Source organism: Taeniopygia guttata, chromosome 11, assembly GCF_048771995.1.
Source record: "Taeniopygia guttata chromosome 11, bTaeGut7.mat, whole genome shotgun sequence".
NCBI lineage: Eukaryota > Metazoa > Chordata > Aves > Passeriformes > Estrildidae > Taeniopygia > Taeniopygia guttata.
In genome coordinates, this window is record NC_133036.1 from 9222155 (window position 1) to 9244636 (window position 22482).

At 49.0% G+C, this 22482-nt stretch overlaps 1 protein-coding gene across 5 annotated transcripts; it reads left to right on the forward strand.

The window, feature by feature from the left end:
* The first annotated feature begins 126 nt into the window (after positions 1–126).
* Positions 127–18680, forward strand: KLHL36 (kelch like family member 36). 5 transcript variants are annotated; one of them, XM_030282095.4, is made up of 5 exons: positions 127–430; positions 4582–4703; positions 8269–9342; positions 10320–10477; positions 16681–18680. In XM_030282095.4, exons 1-5 carry the CDS (start codon positions 178–180, stop codon positions 17234–17236), a joined length of 2163 nt encoding a protein of 720 aa, XP_030137955.2. In that variant the 5' UTR covers positions 127–177; the 3' UTR covers positions 17237–18680. The 5 variants fall into 5 exon arrangements, with proteins under 5 accessions (XP_030137955.2, XP_030137956.1, XP_072790694.1 ...); XM_030282096.4 differs by having other exon boundaries at positions 178–430; positions 4622–4703; XM_072934593.1 differs by having other exon boundaries at positions 291–430; positions 4542–4703.
* The last annotated feature ends 3802 nt before the right edge of the window (positions 18681–22482 follow it).

A 22482-nucleotide genomic window follows, 5' to 3' on the forward strand; every position in this document is an offset into this window, starting at 1 on the left:
TGCTGCCGCACCGCGCCGAGCGAGCCGAGCCGAGCCGAGCCGAGCCGAGCCGAGCCGAGCCGAGCCGAGCCGAGCCGAGCCGAGCCCCGCGAACCGCGGCCGTCCCGCCCCCGCCGCCGCCGCCAATGGCTCTGCGGGGCCCGGCCCGGCCCCGCCCGGCGCGGGGGGACCGCGGTGATGCAATACCGGGGGGGGACGGGGCCGCGGGGGCCGCGGGGCTCGGCCCGGCCCGGCTCGGCTCGGCTCGGCACGGAGCCGCCGCGGGGATGCTTTGGCCGGCCGCCGCCGTGCTGGAGGCCCCCCGATGCTTTGGCTGAGCGCCGGCGGGAGGAAGGAGGCACAGGCGGTACCCGGGATGGAGAAGCCGCCGGTGGTGCGGCGGGGCCGGGGGCCGGGCCGGGAGCACGGGAGGTAGCGCGGAGCGGAGCAGGTGAGCGGGGGGCGAGGGGCTGTGCGGGGCAGCGGGGGATGTGCGGGGCAGCGGGGGATGTGCGGAGAACCGGGGGATGTGCGGAGAACCGGGGGATGTGCGGAGAACCGGGGGATGTGCGGAGAACCGGGGGCTGAGCATCGCCCGCATCCCGGCCCCAGCGCTCGGGGCGGCCCCGGCCTCGAACGGCGGCTCCGGGGTGACTTTGGGACGGGTGTGTGCGGGTGTCCGTGTGTCTGTCCGTGTGTCTGCCCGTGTGTCTGCCCGTGTGTCTGGCCGTGTGTCTGCCCGTGTGTCTGGCTGTGTGTCTGGCCGTGTGTCTGTCCGTGCGTCTGCCCGTGTGTCTGTCCGTGTGTCTGGCCGTGTCTGTGCGTGGCAGTGTGTTCGTGTCCGTGCGAGCGGCTCTCCCCGTTCCCATGCAGCGATCTCCCCCTGCCGGGCTCCCGGCGCTGCCCAGGACCGATCCCGCATCCCGGCCAGTCCCTGCGCTCCGCGGAGATGCCGGGAGGCACAGGCTGCCCTAAGGCTGCGCTTCAGCCCCACAGAAATAGAGGTTTTTCGGGCTTTGCAGAACCCTGCTGGGAATAAACAACACTGGGTGATGTCGTGCTCAAGGACTGGAGTTTTACAAACCGGTCCTTAGGCATTTTAGTGGCTTTCTACCCAAAACCGGTGTGATGTGCATTTAATTAAAAAAAAAACAACACTGCATTCCTTGATAAAAAGTATCACATTTTGTTTCTTTGGAAGTTTGCAGGGGATGAGCATTGCTTGTTTCACATCAGTGCTGTCCGTGTGAAGGCTGAGCAGTGGGAGGCTCATTACCCCCCGGTCACTGAGCGCTGTCAGACATAGGGACAAGGCCTGCAGAGCGAGCCCCGACTGCCAGGGACCCTTTAGAGCCCCCAGGCCCAGTGCTGCCCGCAGCTCCTGCCAGCTGCATCCCTGGCCCTGGATGACGTGAGGCTCCCGGAGCCCAACACGGGCACTGCTGCAGTGCATCTCTGATTCGATGAGGTCATAGGGAACAGGGGAAGATTTCTGAAGTCAGTACAAGTGTAGGACACCGGGTGAATCGCACTCAGTATCTGTAGGCTGCAGGCTCTAGATGATAATATAATCACCCATTAATACGTCTGGATTTATATTGATTTTCATTGCTTTTAGGAACACTTCCATTTTTCAAAAGCCTTTATGCTGAGCATTATCTGCTCATGAATTTTTTGTGGTCTGTGTTTATCATCCTTTGGCACTTGCTGCTGTTTATACCTGTAACACTGCTGCTTGTCCTCGTCCTTGTCCCTTCAATCCCTGACCCTCAGCTCCTGATGTTTGCTAGTGCAGAGGAGGGTGACTCCAATGTCATCCCCTGAGGAGGAGAGAATCTCATCCTTGTGCAGATCTCTGTGACCCCAGTGACTGGAGAATTAATTCTCTTAATTAGGGACTTCATGCCTCACACTTTTCAGTGCCAGATCCAAACATCAGAAATGCATATCTTCCTGTGGGACCAAACCTCTTCTCTTTGCTTCTCTTCCTTGTCTTTTCTCACTTTTCCATGGATTTTTTTTTTTTTAATGCATGGAGGGATAAGTATTGTGCTCAGTTTCATCAGGCTGTAACTGGAGTGAGGAAATTACCTACATTTTGAACTTGGTGAGCTCTGATTTGCTTTTCATGTAGCAATTCTGAGACCTCCAGAACATGGAGCTTTCATCCTGTGAGGAAGATGTCACTGGCCTGGCAGAAATGCCTGTCCATGTCACATGAGTCCTTGGAGAGGAAACACAAGAGAAAGTGAGGACTTATGGACCTCCTCAAAAAAACATCTCCAGCAGGCATGGAGTCCTGGGAGTCTGGACTGACCTTCAGCTGTCCAGAATGTACCATGAGGTTCAGGAAGGGTCTCAGGATATTTGGAGGGAGCTGAGCAAACAGGATGGCTCTGCACAGCCATGGGCACCCAGGAACTTTATCTTAAAATACACCCCTGCAAGTGCCTTGTCCCTGTGTCTCTTTGCCATCTCCCCCACTTTTTGCTGCTTCTCCAGTCTTTCTCTACGTCTGTCTCAATCCTGCTTCTCCATCCCTGGCTTTTCTGTGCAGAAGCAGGAGAGAACAGAGGAACAGAAAGAACGATGCTCTCCTTCAGGAAGAGGCTGCCCTGAATTTTCAGGTCACGGTTAGCGTTGGCGTTGTCAATTTACAGCTGGCAGCATTGGGGTTGTCCATTTACAGGTGACAGCATTGGGGTTGTCAATTTACAGCTGGCAGCATTGGGGTTGTCCATTTACAGGTGACAGCATTGGGGTTATCAATTTTCAAGTCACAGCATTGGGGCTGTCAGTTTTCAGGTCACAGTTAGCATTGGGGTTGTGAATTTTCAAGTCACAGCATTGGGGTTGTCAGTTTTCAGGTCACAGTTAGTATTGAGGTTGTCAGTTTTCAGGTCACAGTTAGCATTGGGGCTGGCAGCACAGTGGGATTTCACTCAGAAAGTCGAGGGTCTTTACCCAGGTCCTCATGGTCACAAGGAGAGACCAAAGCTGGCAAAACCACTTTTTATCTCCAGACTCAATGATCAACAGATGAGTACAAGTCCATCATCCCCTCTGGTTTCCTGGGGTGTCCTTGGCTGCTGCCCCAGCCCTGCAGGGTGGCAGAGGCCGGGCAGGTGGAGGTGCTGGCACCAGGCAGCCGTGGCACAGTCCCCTGCTGTCACCCTCTGTCAGCCAGGGCAGCCCCCAAGCTGGGCTGTCCTTGGGGAGAGCAGATGGAGCCTGGACACACACCCAGATTCTGCTGGGCCAGAGATAACCCCCAGGGAGGGCTGGCTTAGCAAAGGGCCTTTCCCTTGGGGTGCTGTGGGGTACCAGCCCTGACACTGGCCCCACTGGGTCTGTGTAGTGTCTTTGCTTCTGACTTCCCCCTGAGGCACGGAACCTTCAGCCTGATGCTCACCACGAGGGTGTTCTTCATTTTAATCCTCCTGGGCCATAAGGAATGAGGGAAAGTCCCACAGAAGCAGGGAAAGCCCCACTGGGGAGGTGAAGTTCCCAGGTCAGGTAGAGTCATGACAGGTAAGCAAGAGGAGATGGTGATGGGGTTTCTGGCAGCACCTCCCGCAGCCACTGCACAGTTTATTATTGCTGTACAAACAAAACACAAAAAACCCCCGCATTCCCTGCAGCCAATGCCCCTGGCACGGCTACCCATGTCCTGCCTCATGCCCTGCCAGCACCATCCCTGACCCGGCAGGAACAGCCCGGAGCTCCCGGGATGTGCCCGAGCATCCCAGGACAGGGAACATCCCCGAGCATCCCAGGACAGGGAACATCCCCGAGTATCCCGGGGCAGGGAACAGCCCTCATGTCCCGGGATGTGTGGGAGCATCCCGGGGTAGGGAACAGCCTGGGGTTCCCGGGATGTGTGGGAGCATCCCCGGGACAGGGAACAGCTCTGATCTCCCGGGATGTGTCCGAGCATCCCGGGGCAGGGAAGAGCTCTGATCTCCCGGGACGTGTGGGAGCATCCCGGGGCAGGGAGCAGCCCTCATGTCCCGGGATGTGTCCGAGCATCCCCGGCCCGGCTCTCGGTGTCTCCCGCGGGGCATCCCCGGCCCGCCCCGGCCCGTCCCGCCCCTCCCGGCGCCTCCCCCGCCGCTCCGGCCCCGCTCCGGTCCCGCCCCGCTCGGGTCCCGCCCCGCCGGCGTTTCCTGCCCGGGCCGCGGGGCGAGGGGCGGCTGCAGCCTCCGGGAAATTGTCACCGCTTTGTTTTCCGCTGTTTTCCGCCCGGGGCCGGGGCCGGGGCCGGTCGGTGACAGCGGCCGGGGGGCTCCGGCCGGCCCCGGGCAGCGCTCGGTGCTGCGGCGGTGAGTGCGGAGCCGCGCTGGGCTGAGCTGTGCCCAACTTGTTGACACAAGCGACCTTTGACAACAGCGGGGAACAGCAGCGAGGAGGGAAAATGACTATTTTTTAAGCCGGACATTGCCAAGGTGCGGCTCAGCACGTGGCGGGCTGGGAATTGCGTTCCCTGCTCACAGCAGAGGCGTGCGAGGCTCAGGAGGGGCTGGCGAGCTGCTGAACATCTCCTGTGTGTGCCTTTGTTGCAGAAGTGCTGCTGAACATCTCCTGTGTGTGCCTTTGTTGCAGAAGTGCTGCTGAACATCTCTTGTGTGTGCCTTTGTTGCAGAAGTGCTGCGGATCGGGCGGTCATGGAGGGAACCCGGCAGAGCAGGATCTGCCGCCCGCACAAGATAAGTGAATCCTCGAAGGTTCGTACGATTTGTGTCCCCTGCCAAAAAAAAAAAAAATCCCGCTACAGGAACAGCGAGGGTGGTGGGGGTAGAGGGTCTCCTTTGGGGGCAATGTGAGAATTCAGAGCTTTTTAAAAAAGGGATGGAAATGGTGGTTTACCTGCTCAAATATTTTTGGTAGAAGTTGCTGCCTAGTGATTAAGGGGGAAAAAAAAAGAAAAAGCAGCAGCAAATGGGCATCTGCTCGTCATGACTCATAACTCAGAAACCCACATCATTGCAGCACAGTAGTTTCTCTATGCTAAAAATTCAGTTATGAAATGTGGTGTGTTTGTTTTTTAGACTGATCCATCTCGTGAAATCCAAGCTCGTTACAAAAGCAAAGCTGGGATTACTCTTTAGATTCAGTCTTGGTTTTGTACAAGATGGGAGATCCTGCAAACTCTGGTTAGCCCAGTGAGCTCACAGAACCTGGGTTGCTTTCTTAAGTTTGTGGGGTTCATTTTCTTTGTATCAAAGCTCTGTCTGGCACAAATGCATTGTTTTTATTTGTGAATTCACGGAAATCCATCTCAGGCAGCTCTTTATGTAGGTCCTCAGGATGACTTATAAAATGTTAGTAACAGCTGTAATTATATGTTCACTTTGTTTCATGCCAGTGCAAGCTGCTTTTGTGCCGTAGTTACAGGAACTGCAGAACAGGTTCCTTGTAATACCAGAAAAAAAGCTGAAAAAGAGAAACTTTCCAGTGCCTTCTTACCTAAGCTGAATGAGCCAGATCTCATTTTCTTTTGCACCACTGATGAGCAGCAGTGCTGCATTAACAGTCTGATAGAAATTAGATCTTTGAATCCAAGAGAAGCTGAAATTCTGCTCTGACACAATTGATGAAAGATAATAGGACTAATTTTTAAATGCATCCCTACCAATATAATCTTTCCCTCAGTGCTGATCCTGTCTGCCACTTAAATGGTTTAGTCTGAATGTAATGATAATTCATCACATTAAAAATTAATTATCTTGACAGCATTGTTTTATTTGCTTTCTTAGACAGCAGCTGTCACTATCTGTTAAACTTAGAATCACTGGATAAGGCGAAGGCTGCTCTACAGAATATAAATAGCTCGAGGAAGATGTTCAAGTTCAGTATGAAATTAGTCTTGGTTCTGAAATGTGCAGCTCTCAGCTCCTGTATCTTGCTGTATCCCAGTTGCTGCACTGAGTGCCTCCAGTGCAGTGTGCAGTGGGTTTGTGGCCGATCCCTGGAGCAGCAGCAGCAGCAGCAGTCCCACATGGCAACCAGGATTTCGGGAGAGCGAGTTGCCAGGCGGATCTGAGGGCAGGATTAGCTGCTGACTCAACATCCAGCTCAGCAGAGAGGGATCCCTGGCAAATCTTACATTCTGCTGTAATCTTGTTATGCACGATGGTGGTATTAGGGAATATTAGAGAGAAATGATCAGCCAGCTCCCAGGGATGAGAGGGAGGATGGGGTAGGTTCAATCCAAGGATTTGGTTCAATCCTATCCCCCATGAATCAGGTTTAGGAGAAGGTGCTGCAAGTTGTTATTTCTTGTCTGTTCATCTGGCACCATCAACTACCCCTGATTACAGCTGCCACAGAAGTGTGGTTTATCCTTTGCCATATTTATTCTTCTCCCCCTCCTCTCCACCCCCTGGTTTCTGCTTAGGCTCCTGTACAACATCAGCTTTTCCCAGCCTCAGGAAAATGCAGATAAAAAGCTTTATAGTCCTTAAACACCTTTTTTTTTTTTTTTTTTTTTTCTATTACAGATCTCTGGCAGTTTTATTCCTCAGTAAAAGCTACTTTGTTGTCTATGCCATAGATCCCTTTTTAAATTCAGAGGTGTGTTCATGAGTATAAGGTAAATTAAAGAGTTTTGATCCAGAAACCTTTTAATTATTGAAGCCTCTTCCCTTAGACTGTTTAACTCCACACACTTGAGTGTTCAGAGCCATTCTAACAGCAGGATTTTTGGCAGCCTGGGCTCCATTGTTTAGAAAAGAACATAAGGAAATAAAGAGAATCTGCTGGGATGTCACACTGAGAGCAGCACATTTGGTTGTTAATTTGGGTCTCAAATCCTCTTGGCTCTAAGAATCAAACCTTTTCCACCGAGGTGGGCAGAGAGGGTCCCACTGTGAGTTTAACCAACCCAGTAATGGCTTCTCCAGACTGCTGTGCTCGTGTGCTCTCTGCTTGGGCAGCCAGGAGAGCCACAGGTCACTGGGATTTCTAGGAGAAACCACAGTTTGGTGGGAAAGGGAGGGGAAGGGGGAGTGTCCGGGAGGCTCAGGTCACCTGTGTGACCTTTTCAGGTGTCACCTCTGGAAATGCAGCCTGGTCAAGATTCAGACAGCCAGGAGTGTTCAGAGGTGCCTTAGGTAGGACACAGGGATGTGCTTCCATTCCACCCCTTTTTACTGCTCTTACAAGTTCTTACAGGCTCTGCCTGGCTTGGTTTTGGTAATTAAACTATTTGGTATTTGCATTTACCTTGACCTGGCTTTTATTAAGAGGCATCACAAGGTACCTGACTGTGCCATCACACATTTAATTCCTCCAGAGGGTGGTCCTAAAACGTCACTTGGCATTCTGGACTGACCAGCAGGGTTCAGTTCATTTCCTGTAGGACATTTGAGGGGTAACAAAACGTTTCCATCTTGGTTCATCCTAAGTCTAGTGATGTGAGTCTGTGAGAAGATGCAAATACTGGTGGCCTCAAAAGCTCAGTGATGCATCCAGAGCTGGTGCTTAGAATGTGAGGACCAGAGGGATCCCAGAAGGGCACTTAATGGATGTGTCCTGAGGGCATTTTCCCTTTTCTTTAAAAGCAAAATATCTGCTGCTATTCATTTAAACAAAACCTACCTCAGCTTCTGGAAGCCAGGAGAAGCCTTGTGGGAATCAGCTCTCCACATGTGTGGCTTTGCACATAAATAAACAGCTTTTACTTCTGAGTGCAGTGTGTGTGTGCCTGGAATAATGTGGGAAGAAAGAGAGGGATTTTACCCTAACAAGCTTAGAAATGCAGAGTTCTGGAAAGATTTAAGAGGGGGTAGCTGTCAAGCAAGCAGTAACCCAAACAATACATGGGCTGAATAAAAATTCAGAGTACTGCTGCCTGTGTGCTTCCCACTCTAAATGCTCTGTGAGTAGCTTAGCTGGGAGAACTCTGTAAGGAGTCATTTGGGGGACAAGGAAGAAAGGAAATGTCAGCAAGATATCTCCGAGACAATGAGTGGAAGAGTTGCAGAAAATCGTGCCTGTATAACTCATCAGGGAGGAGGTTTCAATGCAGCACTGTGGGGGAAGGAAGAGTAAATTATTAAAGAAGGGGGAGTAGGAAGCAGCAAAAGTCTCCATAGGCCTTTCAAAGTGAAGGTGACGAGCTCAGGCTCGTACTGTGTCACTTGCCAACTACTTCATGTCAGAATTTATTATAAATGTGAATGTGCAACCCAAAAAAAGCTGAGCCTGCACTTAGTGGGAAAGCACATTCCAGTCTGGAACTGATGGTGGCGGAGGTGCCACCTGCCTGATGCCGGTTGTGTTTTCCAGGTGTACAGGTGGGATGACCACTCCAGCCTGGTTCTGCAGAGCCTGAACGAGCAGAGGCACCGAGGCCTCTTCTGTGACATCGTGCTGGTGGTGGATGAGCAGAGGGTCCCAGCCCACCGGAACCTCCTGGCCGTGTGCAGCGACTACTTCAACTCCATGTTCACCATCGGCATGAGGGAGGCCCACCAGAAGGAGGTGGAGCTGTTTGGAGCCTCCTACATCGGTCTGAAGGCCGTGGTGGATTTCCTGTACGGCAGCGAGCTGTCTCTGGATGGAGGGAACATCGACTACGTGCTGGAGACAGCTCACCTGCTGCAGATCTGGAAGGTGGTGGACTTCTGCTGCGAGTACCTGGAGAACGAAGTCAGCGAGGAGAATTACCTGTACCTGCAGGAGCTGGCTTCCATCTACAACCTGAAGCGCCTTGACTCCTACATCGATTCCTTCATCCTGCAGAACTTCGGCACGCTGTCCTTCACCCCGGACTTCCTGCAGAACATCTCCTTGCAGAAGCTGTGCCAGTACCTGGACAGCAGCGAGGTGCAGCAGGAGTGCGAGCACGACCTGCTGCAGGCCGCCCTGCAGTGGCTCACGCAGTACCCCGAGCGGGAGAACGAGGCTTACCAAGTGCTGGACAACATCCACTTCCCCTTGATCCCCAAGAGCGACCTGCTGCACCGGGTGAAGCCCGCCGTGTGCTCGCTGCTGCCCAAGGAAGCCAACTGCGAGGGTTTCATCGAGGAGGCCGTCACCTACCACAACAGCGTGACGGCGCAGCCGGTGCTGCAGACCAAGCGCACGGCGCTGCGCACCCGCGAGGAGCGGCTGCTCTTCGTGGGCGGGGAGGTGTCGGAGCGCTGCCTGGAGCTCTGCGATGACACCTGCTTCCTGGACACCAGGAAGGGACAGTGGGTGGCAGAAACGCCTCTGCCAGCCCGGCGGAGTCACCACTGCGTCGCCGTCTTGGGAGGATTCATCTTCATAGCTGGGGGCAGCTTTTCCCGGGACAATGGAGGGGATGCGGCGTCAAATCTGCTATATAGGTATGATCCCCGCTGTAACCAGTGGATAAAGGTGAGACTTGAGCTGTATTATTTCTCTTTATGTTTAGAGTGTTTTCTCCTTTGCTGGTGGAAGGACAGGGCTTGTTGGAATACTTAACATGGCAGCACTTCCAAATGAAAAGTCAAGTTAGTTAAGTTGAAGCAGCTGCTTGAATCCTTTCTTGAAATGCTTAAATTACACAAAGAGCAAAAGAGTTTGGGGGAGATACTCAGCGTCATTTGGGATTTGGGCATCTCATCTGAGAAATTCCTCATCAGCATCCGCCTGCAATTCTTTAAATTACTTCTGGGAATAATTCTGGAATGGACTTAGCAGTGATTGCTTGGTTCATCTTCCTCAAGCAGCAGTACATATAAATCAGAAATGTGTGTGATGTAAAAAGGAAATGTCTCTGACAGCTATCAAGTGTCTCTGTGCTAAATCTCCCTTAGAACAAGCTCTTTGCTCCCAGTGCTGCCACAAAACCCTTCATTTGTGTGGGTTACTGTATCAGCCACTCCTTGTTCCCATATGGACTAATCATGGTTCCTATATGGACCAGTTATGGTTTCCATATGAACCAATCATGGTTCCCATATGGACCAGTTATGGTTTCCATATGAACCAATCATGGTTCCTATATGGACCAGTTATGGTTTCCATATGAACCAATCCTGATTCCTCTATGAATCAGCCATCCTGGATGGTGCGCTTGTGCTTTTCAGTGATTCCAATACCTGTTCTTGCAGGGCTGGGAAGGAGTTCCTAGGAACACAAATGTTTCTAGAGTAACCCGTCTCTTAGATGTTTCCTGTTATCCCCTTGTTTGAAAATGGATTCTACTGCAGAAAACCAGAAGTGTTTTATCAATATAATGGTCAAAACCAGAATCTCTCCTTACCAAATAAAGGGAAAGGAGCAACTTCCCCATCCTCAGACATGAGTAGCCCTTAAGTCCCTTGCTTACCAGACACTGGAAGATGCCAGCAGGTCATTTTCTTTGCCAGGTTGCCTCCATGAGACAGCGGCGAGTGGATTTCTACCTGGGAGCAATCACTGACATGCTGGTGGCTGTTGGTGGCAGGAATGAAAATGGGGCCTTGTCTTCAGTTGAGACCTACAGCCCTCAGAAGGACTCCTGGACCTACATAGCAGGACTGCCCAGGTAACTGAGCTGTGAGGAAGCTCCTCTGTGTTTGAAGAGTGGTAGTAAAGGGAGTCTGTGTGACTTTGGCTGATGAATGGGAGCCCTGGAAGGAAGGGAAGGGGATGTAAAACCAGTGTGGCATCAGCCATGCCAACCACAGCAGCAGCTGGGAGCTGAGCAGGCAGCGTGCCTCAGCTCAGCGAGGTTTTAATTTTCATCCCAAGGTGCATCTGGAGGATGGCAGGGAGAGCTCTGATTTCATTCTATAATTCTTACAAAGCTTTTCCTGAGGCCATGTGGAGTTGAATATTTTCAGAAGCACTTTTCACATCTTGGTCAAAGGGCTTTGTCATTTTTATGGCCTTACTTTGTCACCTTGGTGTGATGATTTTCCTTGTAGGGTGTTTCTCTGTGTTGGGTTGTCACAGCTAAACATATTTAGCTGTATTGGAAATACAGAACCCTGAAAATGTGAGCTCTCTCTCTTTGTCTGAGTTTAAATTTGGCTGTTCTGCTTTTGAAAGGTTTAAGCCCTGCAGCTCTTGTGGTAGCAGACAGGACATTGCTGTGTCCTGAATCAACGTCAGAGCAATGACTTTGTCAGGACAGCATTTCATTTACTAACAGTGACTCAGGTTTCACATTTGTGGCAATCACAGGGACGTTGGCTGTGTGGATGGTGTTTCCATGATGTCTGAAACCTCAGCAGCAGTGCTGGCTCTCCTGGTGCCATCACAGAGCAGGTTCCTGCAGTTTGGTGTGATAGTTCAGGGTTTTTCCCTGGTCCCTGAGCTGCAGAGCCAGAGGCAGCAGTGAAGGCACAGAAGCCTGTTGCCCAATTCTATTTTGGGCAGGTGCTGCAATGCAAGGCTGATCCAGTCTAACAGCTGGGCTCGAGTGCTCTTCACAAGCAGGATGCTTCTTTCTTTCTGCTCACTTAGGCAGACCCAGCAGCTGGGGCTGAACACCACAGCCCTTCCTGGGAAGCTGTGCAGGAGAGTATCTTCAGGTCCTAAATCCTTCTGTTAATGGGGTCACCTGTGGGGTGTATCCTGTGTGGATATTTTTACTCACCAATAATCCTAGGGAAGTTCACATAGTTGGTTTAATTCACCCAGACTCTCTAAAAAAGGGCAGTTTTTCTGCATATTCCAACTGCTACCTGTGTGCTGGCTTTGGGAATTCTGCAGCTGCGGCATTAAAAGTGAACTTTGAGTTGTGGGTGTTAATTTTTTATTAGATTTCCTGGCTGGCCTGCTTGGATGAGGCAAAAGTCCCCCATTAGGTGACAGACCCCTGTTAGGATGAATTATTCCTGCATCCAAATAAATGATTCTGCATCCTCTCTTCCTGTTGCTCTGTCCTTGTGTCAGCTCAGCTGTGTGGTGAGCTAGACAGTTCCCCACTTTTCCATGCAGCTCCTGTTTTGCACCTTTAAGTGTCTTTAGTTAGATCTTAGTCGACTCTTGGCACCTTTGGATTTTTTTTTTCTTTTCAGCCCTTTTTTTCCATTTGGTGCTGAGCAGTGAATTGTTTCAGTTTGAATTGTTTCTGCACAGAAGGAATAAGGCAAAAAGAATTTTATGCAGGTTGCAAAGGGCCAGACTCAGAGGTGAGCAACAGGAACCTTTCTGACACACGTCCACTGCTTGAACTGGGTGGCTCTGGCAGATTTGGGGCTGCTGGAAAGGCTCTGGGCAGCCCCTCCTTGAGGTACTTCAGGTGGAGCTGTTAGAGCAAGTCCAGAGGAGGCACCGGGATGATCAGAGGGGTGGAATAGCTCTCTTAAGAGGAAAGGCTGAGAGAATTGGGGTTGTTGAGTCTGGAAAAGAGAAGCTTCATGGTGGCACTCAGTGCCTGAAGGGAGCCCACAGGAAAGATGGAGAGAGAATTAACAAGGGCCTGGCGTGCCAGGGCAAGGAGGAATGGCTTCCCAGGGGCAGAGGCAGGGTTACATCAGATATTAGAAAAGAATTCTTCTCTGTGGGATGGTGAGGCCCTGGTACAGGCTGCCCAGAGACCCTGTGGCTGCCCCATCCCTGTGAGTCTGTGATGTACTAGCAGTGGGGGAAGGATAAGAGAGGATTCTGTGATCCATTCAAGACTAAAAGCAATCCAGCCACAGTTCCTGCTGCCCGCTCCAGCCTTCCCTTCAATGCACTCCTCATCTGTGTTCCTCCTCACCACATGGTTCTGTTCCTCAAACACATTTAAGTTCCTGTTTCACTCAACATCTCCCCCAGCCCTCTTCTAGCAGCAAGACTTCTCATGTAGAGGAAACCAGAAGCTCCAATCCTCTGCTTCCTGACTGCCTGACCAGGCAATGTATCCCAACAAAACCTCCTCTTTTCCTGTGTTTTTCTGTCTCCTTTCCTCTGAAGAGAACATGTGCAGGTGTTTTGGTCCCCTTGAGGGCATGACCACCAGCAGCAGCTTTTTGGTGCCATTCCTGAGTGCCCCAAGCCAGCAACTGCCTGTTCCCTGCCTCTGTTGAGGTCATTCTGGGGTGTGGGCTTGTGTTGCTCCACTCGAGCTGTGTGGGGTGGGACTCTCAGGGGTTGTTTGTTAAAGCCTCTCTGCTGAACATCCAGAAAATGGGTTTGTTTTGTTGCTTCCCAAGGGTCAGAGCTTGCCACGTGCGTGGAGATTTGCAGGGGAAAGGCAGTGGTTGTGTCCTTGAGCACACATGCCAGTGCCAAATCCCATGTCTGCGCTGCTGTTCGCAGTCTTCTCCTCTAAGGAAGAGCTTTACAGGCTCTCCTTATCTCCTCTTACCCCCCTCTCCTTCCCACCCTATATGGTCAAAACAACACGTTGTTTTCCCCAAGCACTCTCTTGGAAGGAGCTGAGCTGTTTTGACTGAACTAAGGCTGTCTTGCTGGAGAAACAAACAGCCTCTCGGGGCTGATGCTTTGCAGGGAAAACTTCAGCCAAGTTGTCTAAAGGGTGGACCTGGTCCAAGCCTGCTACAAGGGAATTCAATTTGCCTGATGCTCATTAGGGTCCTTGGTTGTGGGATACCTTTCCCTTTCTTCAGAGAGATCCTATATTTTTTGCCCCTTTTCCCAGAAACTGGGAGCAGTTTCTGCCATAGTTTCTAGCCCGGCAGGGAGCGGCGCTGGCTGAGGAGCTTGGCAGAGCAGGAGGTGGAGCAGTGTGTTCTCATCCCGAACAGACCATGAAAAGGTCTGCTGCAGACAGCAGTGAAATTAATTGAGTGGCCCTAGGTTAAAGTTTGGCAGAAGAACTGAAAGCTGCTGTGTGAGGAGCTGTGTTGAAACAGGAGTGATGGTATCTGCTCTGCCAGTTGGGTCATGAATGATCTCACAGGGCTACAACAGGTGGACACCAAGATTCAGAGCAACCTCAGCTCACCTGGACTTTGGTTGGAGTAGGGGATTCCCAAAGCTTTATTGAGTTATGTGTTCTTCTGTCTTAGGCAGTAAATGGTAGGTTTCCTAGCATTTGAATGGTGTTACTGGGTCAGGAACTAATTTTTCAGCATATCTGTATCTGGGTTAAGGCATTCAAAATCGGTGCCAGGCTCCAGCAGATGTTAAAATCAAATCTCCTTTCTCTTAATGCCTCTGCTTTTTTCTGGCCACTCTTGCAGATAACACTGCCAAAATGGTCAATGCTCTCTGTTGGAGGATGTCTAGACCCACTCTATTGATGTGCCTGTTCTGTTGCCCATTTAGAAATGCCCCTCTCTCAATCCCAGGGCTTGTAGAAAGGATCTGTATTGATTGGTTTCAATTTATGCTTCTATTTCATGCAGTTCCTAGGAAAGTGGTGCTATTTCAGATGAGCTTTCAGAAGTGAGGCAAAGTGAAACACCTCTGGTGCCTTTCAGTGGGTAATTGTCCTGTACTGGACAATAACAAATTGATGGTCGATTTGGTGCTTCAGATCTGATGGTTTCTGTCAAACCACTCTCTTCACTGTTGCTGTTCCCTGGACACAGCCACTGACTGAGGCAAAAGAACCAGATCAGTGCTTTTTCTGCAGCTGCCTGTGCTGGGCTGCATGCCTGTGCTTGAGAGACAATGGCTATTGCTTGCTTGCCTGCACAGAACTCCAGAGTAGAAGAATTTTTAACCTGCTTCTCCAAAGGCCATGCAGCTTTTTATTAACTTAGGGTCATTTTTTCCCTGAATGGTGAACGCAGTGTGATTGCCACCAGCAGTGCAGGGTTCTGGGGTGCATTCCATGTCCTTGCATTGTCCTCCTGACTCCTCCAAACCCCCTGGTACAGCACAGCCTCCAGGCAGCTTGGTTTCATGTGGCTTTAAAGTCTGCTGCGGTTTGAAATGAACTGAACTCAAGCTGTCCATCCCATCCCCAGACTGAGCATTTTTAAACCCACTCCTGTGTATGTAGAGAAATACAGGCTCTGACAAGTAGCCCAGGAGCCACTGGAGATGGACAGTCTCTGTTCTTGTCTGGAAGAGACCTCAGCCAAGGAGCAGCATCTCTGGGCACTTCACCTGCCGTGGTATTTCTGTCAGGGTGAAAGCCAGGGGTTCATGTGCTCAAGGTACATCATGTGCACCAGAAACACTGAGCTTGAATTAACTGCTTCCATCATGAGGCACATTGAGAGCTGTGGAAATTCAGAGTTGCCTTTTTGGATAAAGTCAATAACTATACCAAAGTTCTCTCCTTTTTGCTTCCTGTCTTTTCCCTGAGAGGCCAAGAAGCAGAACAACTGTAAAGTCACCTCTGCAAGATCTCCAGGACTGGAGCTCCAGCCCCCATAGTTGAACAGACTGTCCTGGTCACTCAGCACTGTCAGTCCAAGCATGTCACATGTCAGGGATTTTTCTGCTTCTTGTAGCAGGAACCTATTAAAATATCTGATTCAGACAGGGATCAGCGGTTTCAGCAGCATCTAGAGTAATAACCACCTTTTAGCTGGTCTCAGAAGCGTTGTGCTTTCAGGGTAAATGTGGGGTTTCTTTCCTAGACCATCTTTTCCCTTGGCACAGAAGTGCTGGCACTCAGGTGCATGGAAGATGTCCCGATAGCGTTTGTGTGGCTCGGAGAAACCATTAGCCTGTGAAATAAAAACAGCTCAAGGTTCTCTCCACACGGAGCTCCAGCGTGTTCAGGCACGGTTCAAAGGCTAAAGCAACGCTCACAGAGGTTTGTCTGCCGTGGTCTCGAGTGCCTGACTACAAAGGATGGTGGTGAGGCTGGTGAGTGCAGCGTGATGAGTACATTCCTCTGTGCCCTCTGGCAATTGAATCGTTCAGAGTCCTTGTGAGAGCCAATTGGCTGGTGCTGCACCTTTTGACAACACAACTCCCCCAAAAGAGGGAAAAAAGACATCTAGAAATTATGTGTTAAAGCAGCTGATGCTGTTCATCACCTTGGCTTTCCACTTGTGAGAGCTCAAAGGGGTTTGGTCAGGAATAGCCTAGTGTGAATTTAAGAATAGCCTGGAGATTTAGGTTTGTAGTGGGTTTATTATGGATGATCAAAGTGGGTTTCTCTCTGCCCTGTGGATGCAGCATGCATGGTGTTGTTTCTACCATCTCATTCTCATCTGTGATGGGCTGGGGTCTCCTGCCTTGTCCTGGCGTGACCAAAGGAGTTCCCAGCGGTGGTAGAGCAGACAGATGGCTCATGGAAAGGACACTGCCTGTGTTGGGACTGCAGGTGAACTGGGCAGAGAGCATCCATGGTTACCCATGTATCCAGTGATCCTGAAGCTGTGCAAGGGCAAGGCAGCAGCAGTTTTCTTCTTGGTTTCTCTTGGTTTATCCCTACTGGTAAGTCTGAGAGGTGTCATGATTATTTCCTCTTTCTGTCATAGAAACCCTTACTGAGATGTGGATTTTTTCCCTCTCTGGCCCTCTCAGACTGATGCAAGCCAAGCCCTGGAGCAGAAGTACGGGAGTGAAGGCCATGATAGTAGAGCAGGATGGGCTATTTCTGTTGTGTGACACACTCCAGAAGATGCATTAAAAAGTGATTGTCATACCTTAGTGCTCTGTAGCAACCAGCTATGGAAAGGGTGATTTAAAAGTGGTTGTCAGGCTGTGCACTCTGCAGTGCAGGGTGAGGCCCTGGGAATGAGAGGAGTTACTTGGTACCCGCCAGATCATGGATTCTTCTGGCTTTAGTTACTGTTTATTTGCCTCTTTAGCACAGTCCTTGCTGCATGCTTGTGTGCCTTGTTCAAACCCCTGAGGACTGTTGCTGTTTGCCTGCCCCAGGTTTACCTACGGCCACGCTGGCACTGTCTACAAGGAGTTCGTGTACATTTCGGGAGGCCACGATTACCAGATCGGCCCCTACAGAAAGAACCTGCTGTGCTACGATTACCGCACGGACGTGTGGGAGGAGAAGAGGCCCATGATCACCGCCAGGGGCTGGCACAGCATGTGCACCCTGCAGGACAACATCTACTCCATCGGCGGCAGCGACGACAACATCGAGACCATGGCTCGCTTTGACATCCTCAGCGTGGAGTCCTACAGCCCCCAGTGCAACCAGTGGACCAGAGTGGCCCCTCTGCTGCAAGCCAACAGCGAGTCGGGGGTGGCGGTTTGGGAAGGCAAGATTTACATCCTCGGAGGCTACAGCTGGGAGGAGGCTGTCTTCTCCAAAACAGTCCAGGTCTACGATAAGGAGAAAAATAAGTGGTGCAAAGGGACGGACTTGCCCAAAGCGATTGCCGGAGTGTCCGCGTGTGTCTGCGCCCTGAAACCCAAAACAGAGGACAAAAAGAAAAAGATAAAAACAAAAAAACATCCAGATCGAGGAAGATGACCACTCCTGGACAGCCACCCTTGGATGGTGGGTTCCGAAGGGACCTTGTGTTTAGACATTTCTATCTAACCTATATTCTTTTTCTTTTTAAACAGGGTGGGGAGGGCATCTTCTGAAGCCTAAGAAAATGTACACTTGAATGTGGTTTTTGGATTAAACTCATGTTTAAGGTAAAAACAACAAAAGAAACCAAAAACTCCCCCTCTTGCTATACAAAGGGTGATGTGGCCAGAGAGGTTCTGCTGCTCTCCTGAATGTTAAGGCTTAGGCTTCTCCTTCTGTGGTTCATGGCATTTCCACATACATCGTATTATATTGACGTTTTAAGGAAGTTTTTAAAAACAACTTTTATACTTTTTTATACCACATTTTGCTAACTCAGTCTCTCGTTTGCCATATATTACGTTGTTGACTATAGAAGCTGCTGCTCTGTGCTCGTGCCCCCGCTGTTGGCGTCGGGAACTCCTCGATTGATGATCTTTGGTCTCTGTGTGGCTTGGCCAGGCCGTGGTGCAGCTGTTGGAGCAGCACTGGCATTCCCAGCATTGTCAGTCTGTCAGCTGGAATTGGGACTATTGTCACAATCCAGGTCCCCCAGAGCCCACTCACCAGCCATGCCCATAAACACCCTTTATTTCAGTGGCTGCTGATCTGCTCAGTGGATTTCAAGGGTTTGGGTTTAAAGTTCAGCTGTTGATCATCGCTGTTATTTTCCCCTCAGTCTTCCTCTCCCATCTCCCTTTCCATGTATTTCAGATTTGCCTCTTCTTCCATTTGGTGTATGTGCAGGTGATATCCTGCTACCCTTATTCTTTTGTCTTATTTTCCCCCTTCAAACTACTTACCTCAATAATTGGAAAACACTAAGAAAACATTTTTGCACTTAATTTCATTTGAAACTCTAAGACCTACTACAAGCATATGCGGATCAAAAGACGTAACAATAAATTTCTGGAGTGCAAGGAGGTTGTTTCTTCAATGCTAAGAAAACTAGCTGGAATTAATTTTCTGAAACTCTTTGAGGTTTGGTTTTTTTTGACTTTTTTTTAATTTAAAAAAAAAGCCTCAGGAGTCAGCCTTTCATTTGCATTAATGGATTTATTTTAAAGCCTTTGTATACTGCATGAGGTAATGGTTATTCTTTTTTAGCCTAAAAATAAATTTAAAACAAAACCAAAAAATACCCCAAATTGGTTATGACAAACTCATATACAAGTTTTTGGGGTTATTTTTTTTAGCATCTGAAATCCTTGCTATGTTGACTGACAATTACTTAACTTTTTGGGGACATTTTCATGTGTTAGTATGGAACAAAAATTTCAAAGACTTGCTTTTTTTCTGTTACTGGGTTGCTTGTTAACTATATCCCCTCTTTTAACGTGTTTATGTATTACATTAATGTCTAGGAACAATAAATCCAGTTTAGAATATTCTATTCATCACAGTCTGATGTCTTGTGTATTGATTTCACTGAGGTTTTCCTTTTTGATTAATTGAAAAAAAAATAACCCTGTAATCATTTTTCAGTGAAATTCATCATGGTGGAAACACTTTAGTAGGAAGGTAATTTTAACAATATTAAATAGAAATAGAATTTACTTAGATAATTAATGTTTTCTACACTTTTCTCCTCCACAGAATCAGAAGAGACAAGGGGGAATTGCTCCCCACTGCCAGAGGGCAGAGTTAGATGGGATATTGGGAAGAAATTCTCCCCTGGGAGGGTGGGCAGGCCCTGGCACAGGTGCCCAGAGCAGCTGTGGCTGCCCCTGGATCCCTGGAAGTGCCCAAGGCCAGGCTGGACATTGGGGTTTGGAGCAGCCTGGGACAGTGGAAGGTGTCCCTGCCCATGGCAGGGGGTGAAACAAGATGAGTTTTGAGTCCCTTCAAGCCAAACCATTCTGTGATTCTATGAAATTCCTTTTCACGATGTTGTGGATCCAGATGTGGCTGATCACCCCTGGATTTGGGATGTTGTGGATCCAGATGTGGCTGATCACCCCTGGATTTGGGATGTTGTGGATCCAGATGTGGCTGATCACCCCTGGATTTGGGATGTTGTGGATCCAGATGTGGCTGATCACCCCTTGGGAAGTGTCAGCAGACAGCACAGGGAGCTTGGAGATCACCCACGCTCCCCAGTGCTGCACAACTTTGGGGAATTGGTCTGCTGGAATTTCTGAAAAATGAAAGGGAGAATTTGTGTGATGCCAGTGGATTTTTTGCTCTGTTTTTTGAGGTCTGAACAGTCCTCTTGGCGAGGGATTGCCAAAGGTGTATTCTCTTACTTCAGCCTGGCTCCTGAACCTGCACATCCCACTGCCTTCATCCCTAAGCCCTGTGAAGCATTTTACTCTTGCCAGGAAGCACAGCTCTTTCTTCCTGCCCCAGGGAAAAATAACTAGTGCTCTACCTCATTTTTAAAAAGGTTTCCATTGCCAAATTCAGAGGAAAGCTCGTTTTACCTGAAACAAAGCAGCTACCAAAACCCTCAGGTTTGCTCTTCCCACACTTCCATGCGTGTATCGTGGCATTGGCATGACAAGAAGCTGCTCCTGTAACTCTGACATTAGGGAACAAATCCCTCGAGGTACCCTGAGGAAAAATCACAGCCTGCTGTGAGATGCAGTTGTTTTGAAAGAAGATGGAAATATTTTTGTTCTCAAGTCGAAATTTTAAATTGAGAAAAATGTGCTGGTGTCTTTCTGTGTAAGAGATCTGAGTGCTTTCTGTGGTTTCTTTCAAGGACTGCTGATTTTCTGGGCGCTGTTCAGGATTCTGGATTCTTGCATGACAGCAAAAAAAGGGGTTGTGTGTATAGGGAATGTAAAGAAATAATTTAACCTTCAGTACTCTTTCTGAGAGCAATTTAACTTGCAGAAAACAAGCCCAGATTTGAATTGTGATTCTTCCCTTGCTGGTATGTCTTACAGAAGCTCTGACCAGTAAGACAAAATAAAAGCTGGTGTGACAGGCTTTCAATATTATTTTATTTCAGCTTCTTGAGCTATTTTGGTTCTCATGAATGTAATAATGAGCGAGATGCTAATTATTCCTTCATGAACTTATGGCTTTGGGGTGTCTCAGGGATCAGGTCAGGGCAGATGGAGCGATTCTGTCACCACGCTGTGAGAGTCAGAGCACAGCTCAGCTACTCACAGCTTCCTCCTCCATCCTGGTCACTGCACACAGGGAGGACACAGCCCAGCCACGGGGCTGTTGGTGCCACACACATTTTTTAGTTCCTCCTGGAACTTGGAGTAGCTTTGGGAAAAAATAAAAAATATACCTTTGTTCTATGGTGATGGGTTTGGTGACAGAACACGAGGGGAAGGTGAGATGGAGACTTGCTGGTTCTTTTGATGCTACAGAACTGACAGAGATGATTGAATGAGAAGAGAGAAGACTTATACTTAAGATAAGGATGAATAAGTCACAATTAATTAGCCAGAAGTTCTGCATAGATAATTGAAACACTGAGTCAAGCAGCCACATGATCTACTGAAGGCTTGTCCACTCTTCAAATGTGTTTCTGCTTGAACTAGTCCATGCTTAAGCTTTTTACATCAGCAAATCTTTTACAATTGTTCAGCAAATCTTTTACAATTGTTCAGCAAATTTAGGAATGTGGAATTTGAAGTCAGGTTTGCATTAACCCATTTTTTTTGGAACTAAATAGCTGCAGTTTGTGTCCTGTGCTACCTGTCTAAAGTCTTCCACCTGCAGAACCATTCCTGCCTTTCTGCTCTCACGTTCCCTTTGCCCACTCCCAGGGGCTGCTGCTGGCCTGGGGCATTTAGGGCTCAGAAAGTTAAAAAAATATTACCAAGGTTGATAATTCTACAATCTCTGATGCTGACCTAGAGCTGGCTGGTTCTCTACTGAAAATTTAAATATCCTATTTTAAAGATGAGCCAACTGACACTCCCTGAGATCCAGCCAGGGCTTGCAAATGCTTTTTGTAGGCAAAGCCCTTATTGGACTTAGAAATTGTTGGGATAAAGGTTCTGCATCTCTGAAAAAAAAATCCTGGGAACTCCTGAAGCTCTTGGCGCCAGGAGGAAGCTCTACAAGGACAGTACTAAACCTCCTGAAGTGCTGCAGTATTCCCTCTGTCCCTGAAAAAGCAGGTGTGAGGATCCTGAGGGCTCCAGCTCCCCAAAAGTCATCCTCAGAAGTGCTCAGAAGCCATCTGAGTGTACACATCTCCTGGCACTGTCACGAGCACGGATCTCATGACCTTGTGAAGTCCCACGGAGTCCCCAGCACTTTGCATTTCCAGCAGGATAAGAGCAATTACAGCAGGACCTGGAGCCAGATACCCTGGGAGTGGTTTATCCTTTATTTCCACAGCCACGGACCTCATTTGGTTTTGATAAATCCACACGTTGGTAGGAACATTGCTCCATGAATCTTAAGAATGTGTATATGCAGAAAGAAAAAATATGACACTGGTTATTTTTTTAATTTGGAAAAGCAGCTTGTTGATTTGGAGGGATAATTCACAGCTACTGGCATAAAGGATGTAAGAAAATACAACTGGTTTATGCAATGAAAGCAGTAATGAAATAACAGGCTACTAAAACCGGCAAAAATTAATAAAATAGAACCGAGGTGAAACTTTGCAGCAGGTAAGTTTCATCAAAGCACTGTATTACAAAAACAAACAAACAAACAAAAAAACCCCAAACAAAACAAAAAAACAAACCCTTAGATTATTAGGAAATATTATGGTAAAATGTTAACAGACCTTATAACTAAACTATACTAAGATGGGATAAAATCGAACATGTTTAAAATGTTGCTGAATGAGACAGTGATATCCTTTCTCAGTTTTCACCCTCAGCTCTGGGTTTTAGCAGTTTTGGTATTTGAACTTTCTGCTTTCCAGGCTGAAGACACTGTGCTCATTTGTATTTTGAAACAGTCAGTTTACTTAGGCAGCATTGTGGGCAGAAGGGAATTTTGCCTTCAACCAGATGAGCCACGTAAGGGTTTTCATTCCATTATTTACCTTGTAAATTAGACTCCCGAGGGGAGAGGGGCTTTCAGACGTTTGAAATGCTGTATGCAAAAAGCCTGAACATTTGTCTCCCTTTTTTGTTTCTCCCTTTTAATATTAACCAGCCATTTTCACTGCTGGTTCTCTGCCTCAGGACAGCACAGCAACACTTGCGAGAGACAAAAGCGAGGGAGCGGCAGCTGGGTGTGTCACCTGGGAGGGTAAAGGCTGATAGAGAAAATCA

Coding starts and splice junctions, on each gene's coding strand:
- KLHL36 (XM_030282095.4), top strand. CDS start 178: ATGCAATACCGGGGGGGGACGGGGCCGCGGGGGCCGCGGGGCTCGGCC. Junction 4,704..8,268: donor AGATAAGTGAATCCTCGAAG/GTTCGTACGATT, acceptor TGTGTTTTCCAG/GTGTACAGGTGGGATGACCA. Junction 9,343..10,319: donor GCTGTAACCAGTGGATAAAG/GTGAGACTTGAG, acceptor TTTCTTTGCCAG/GTTGCCTCCATGAGACAGCG.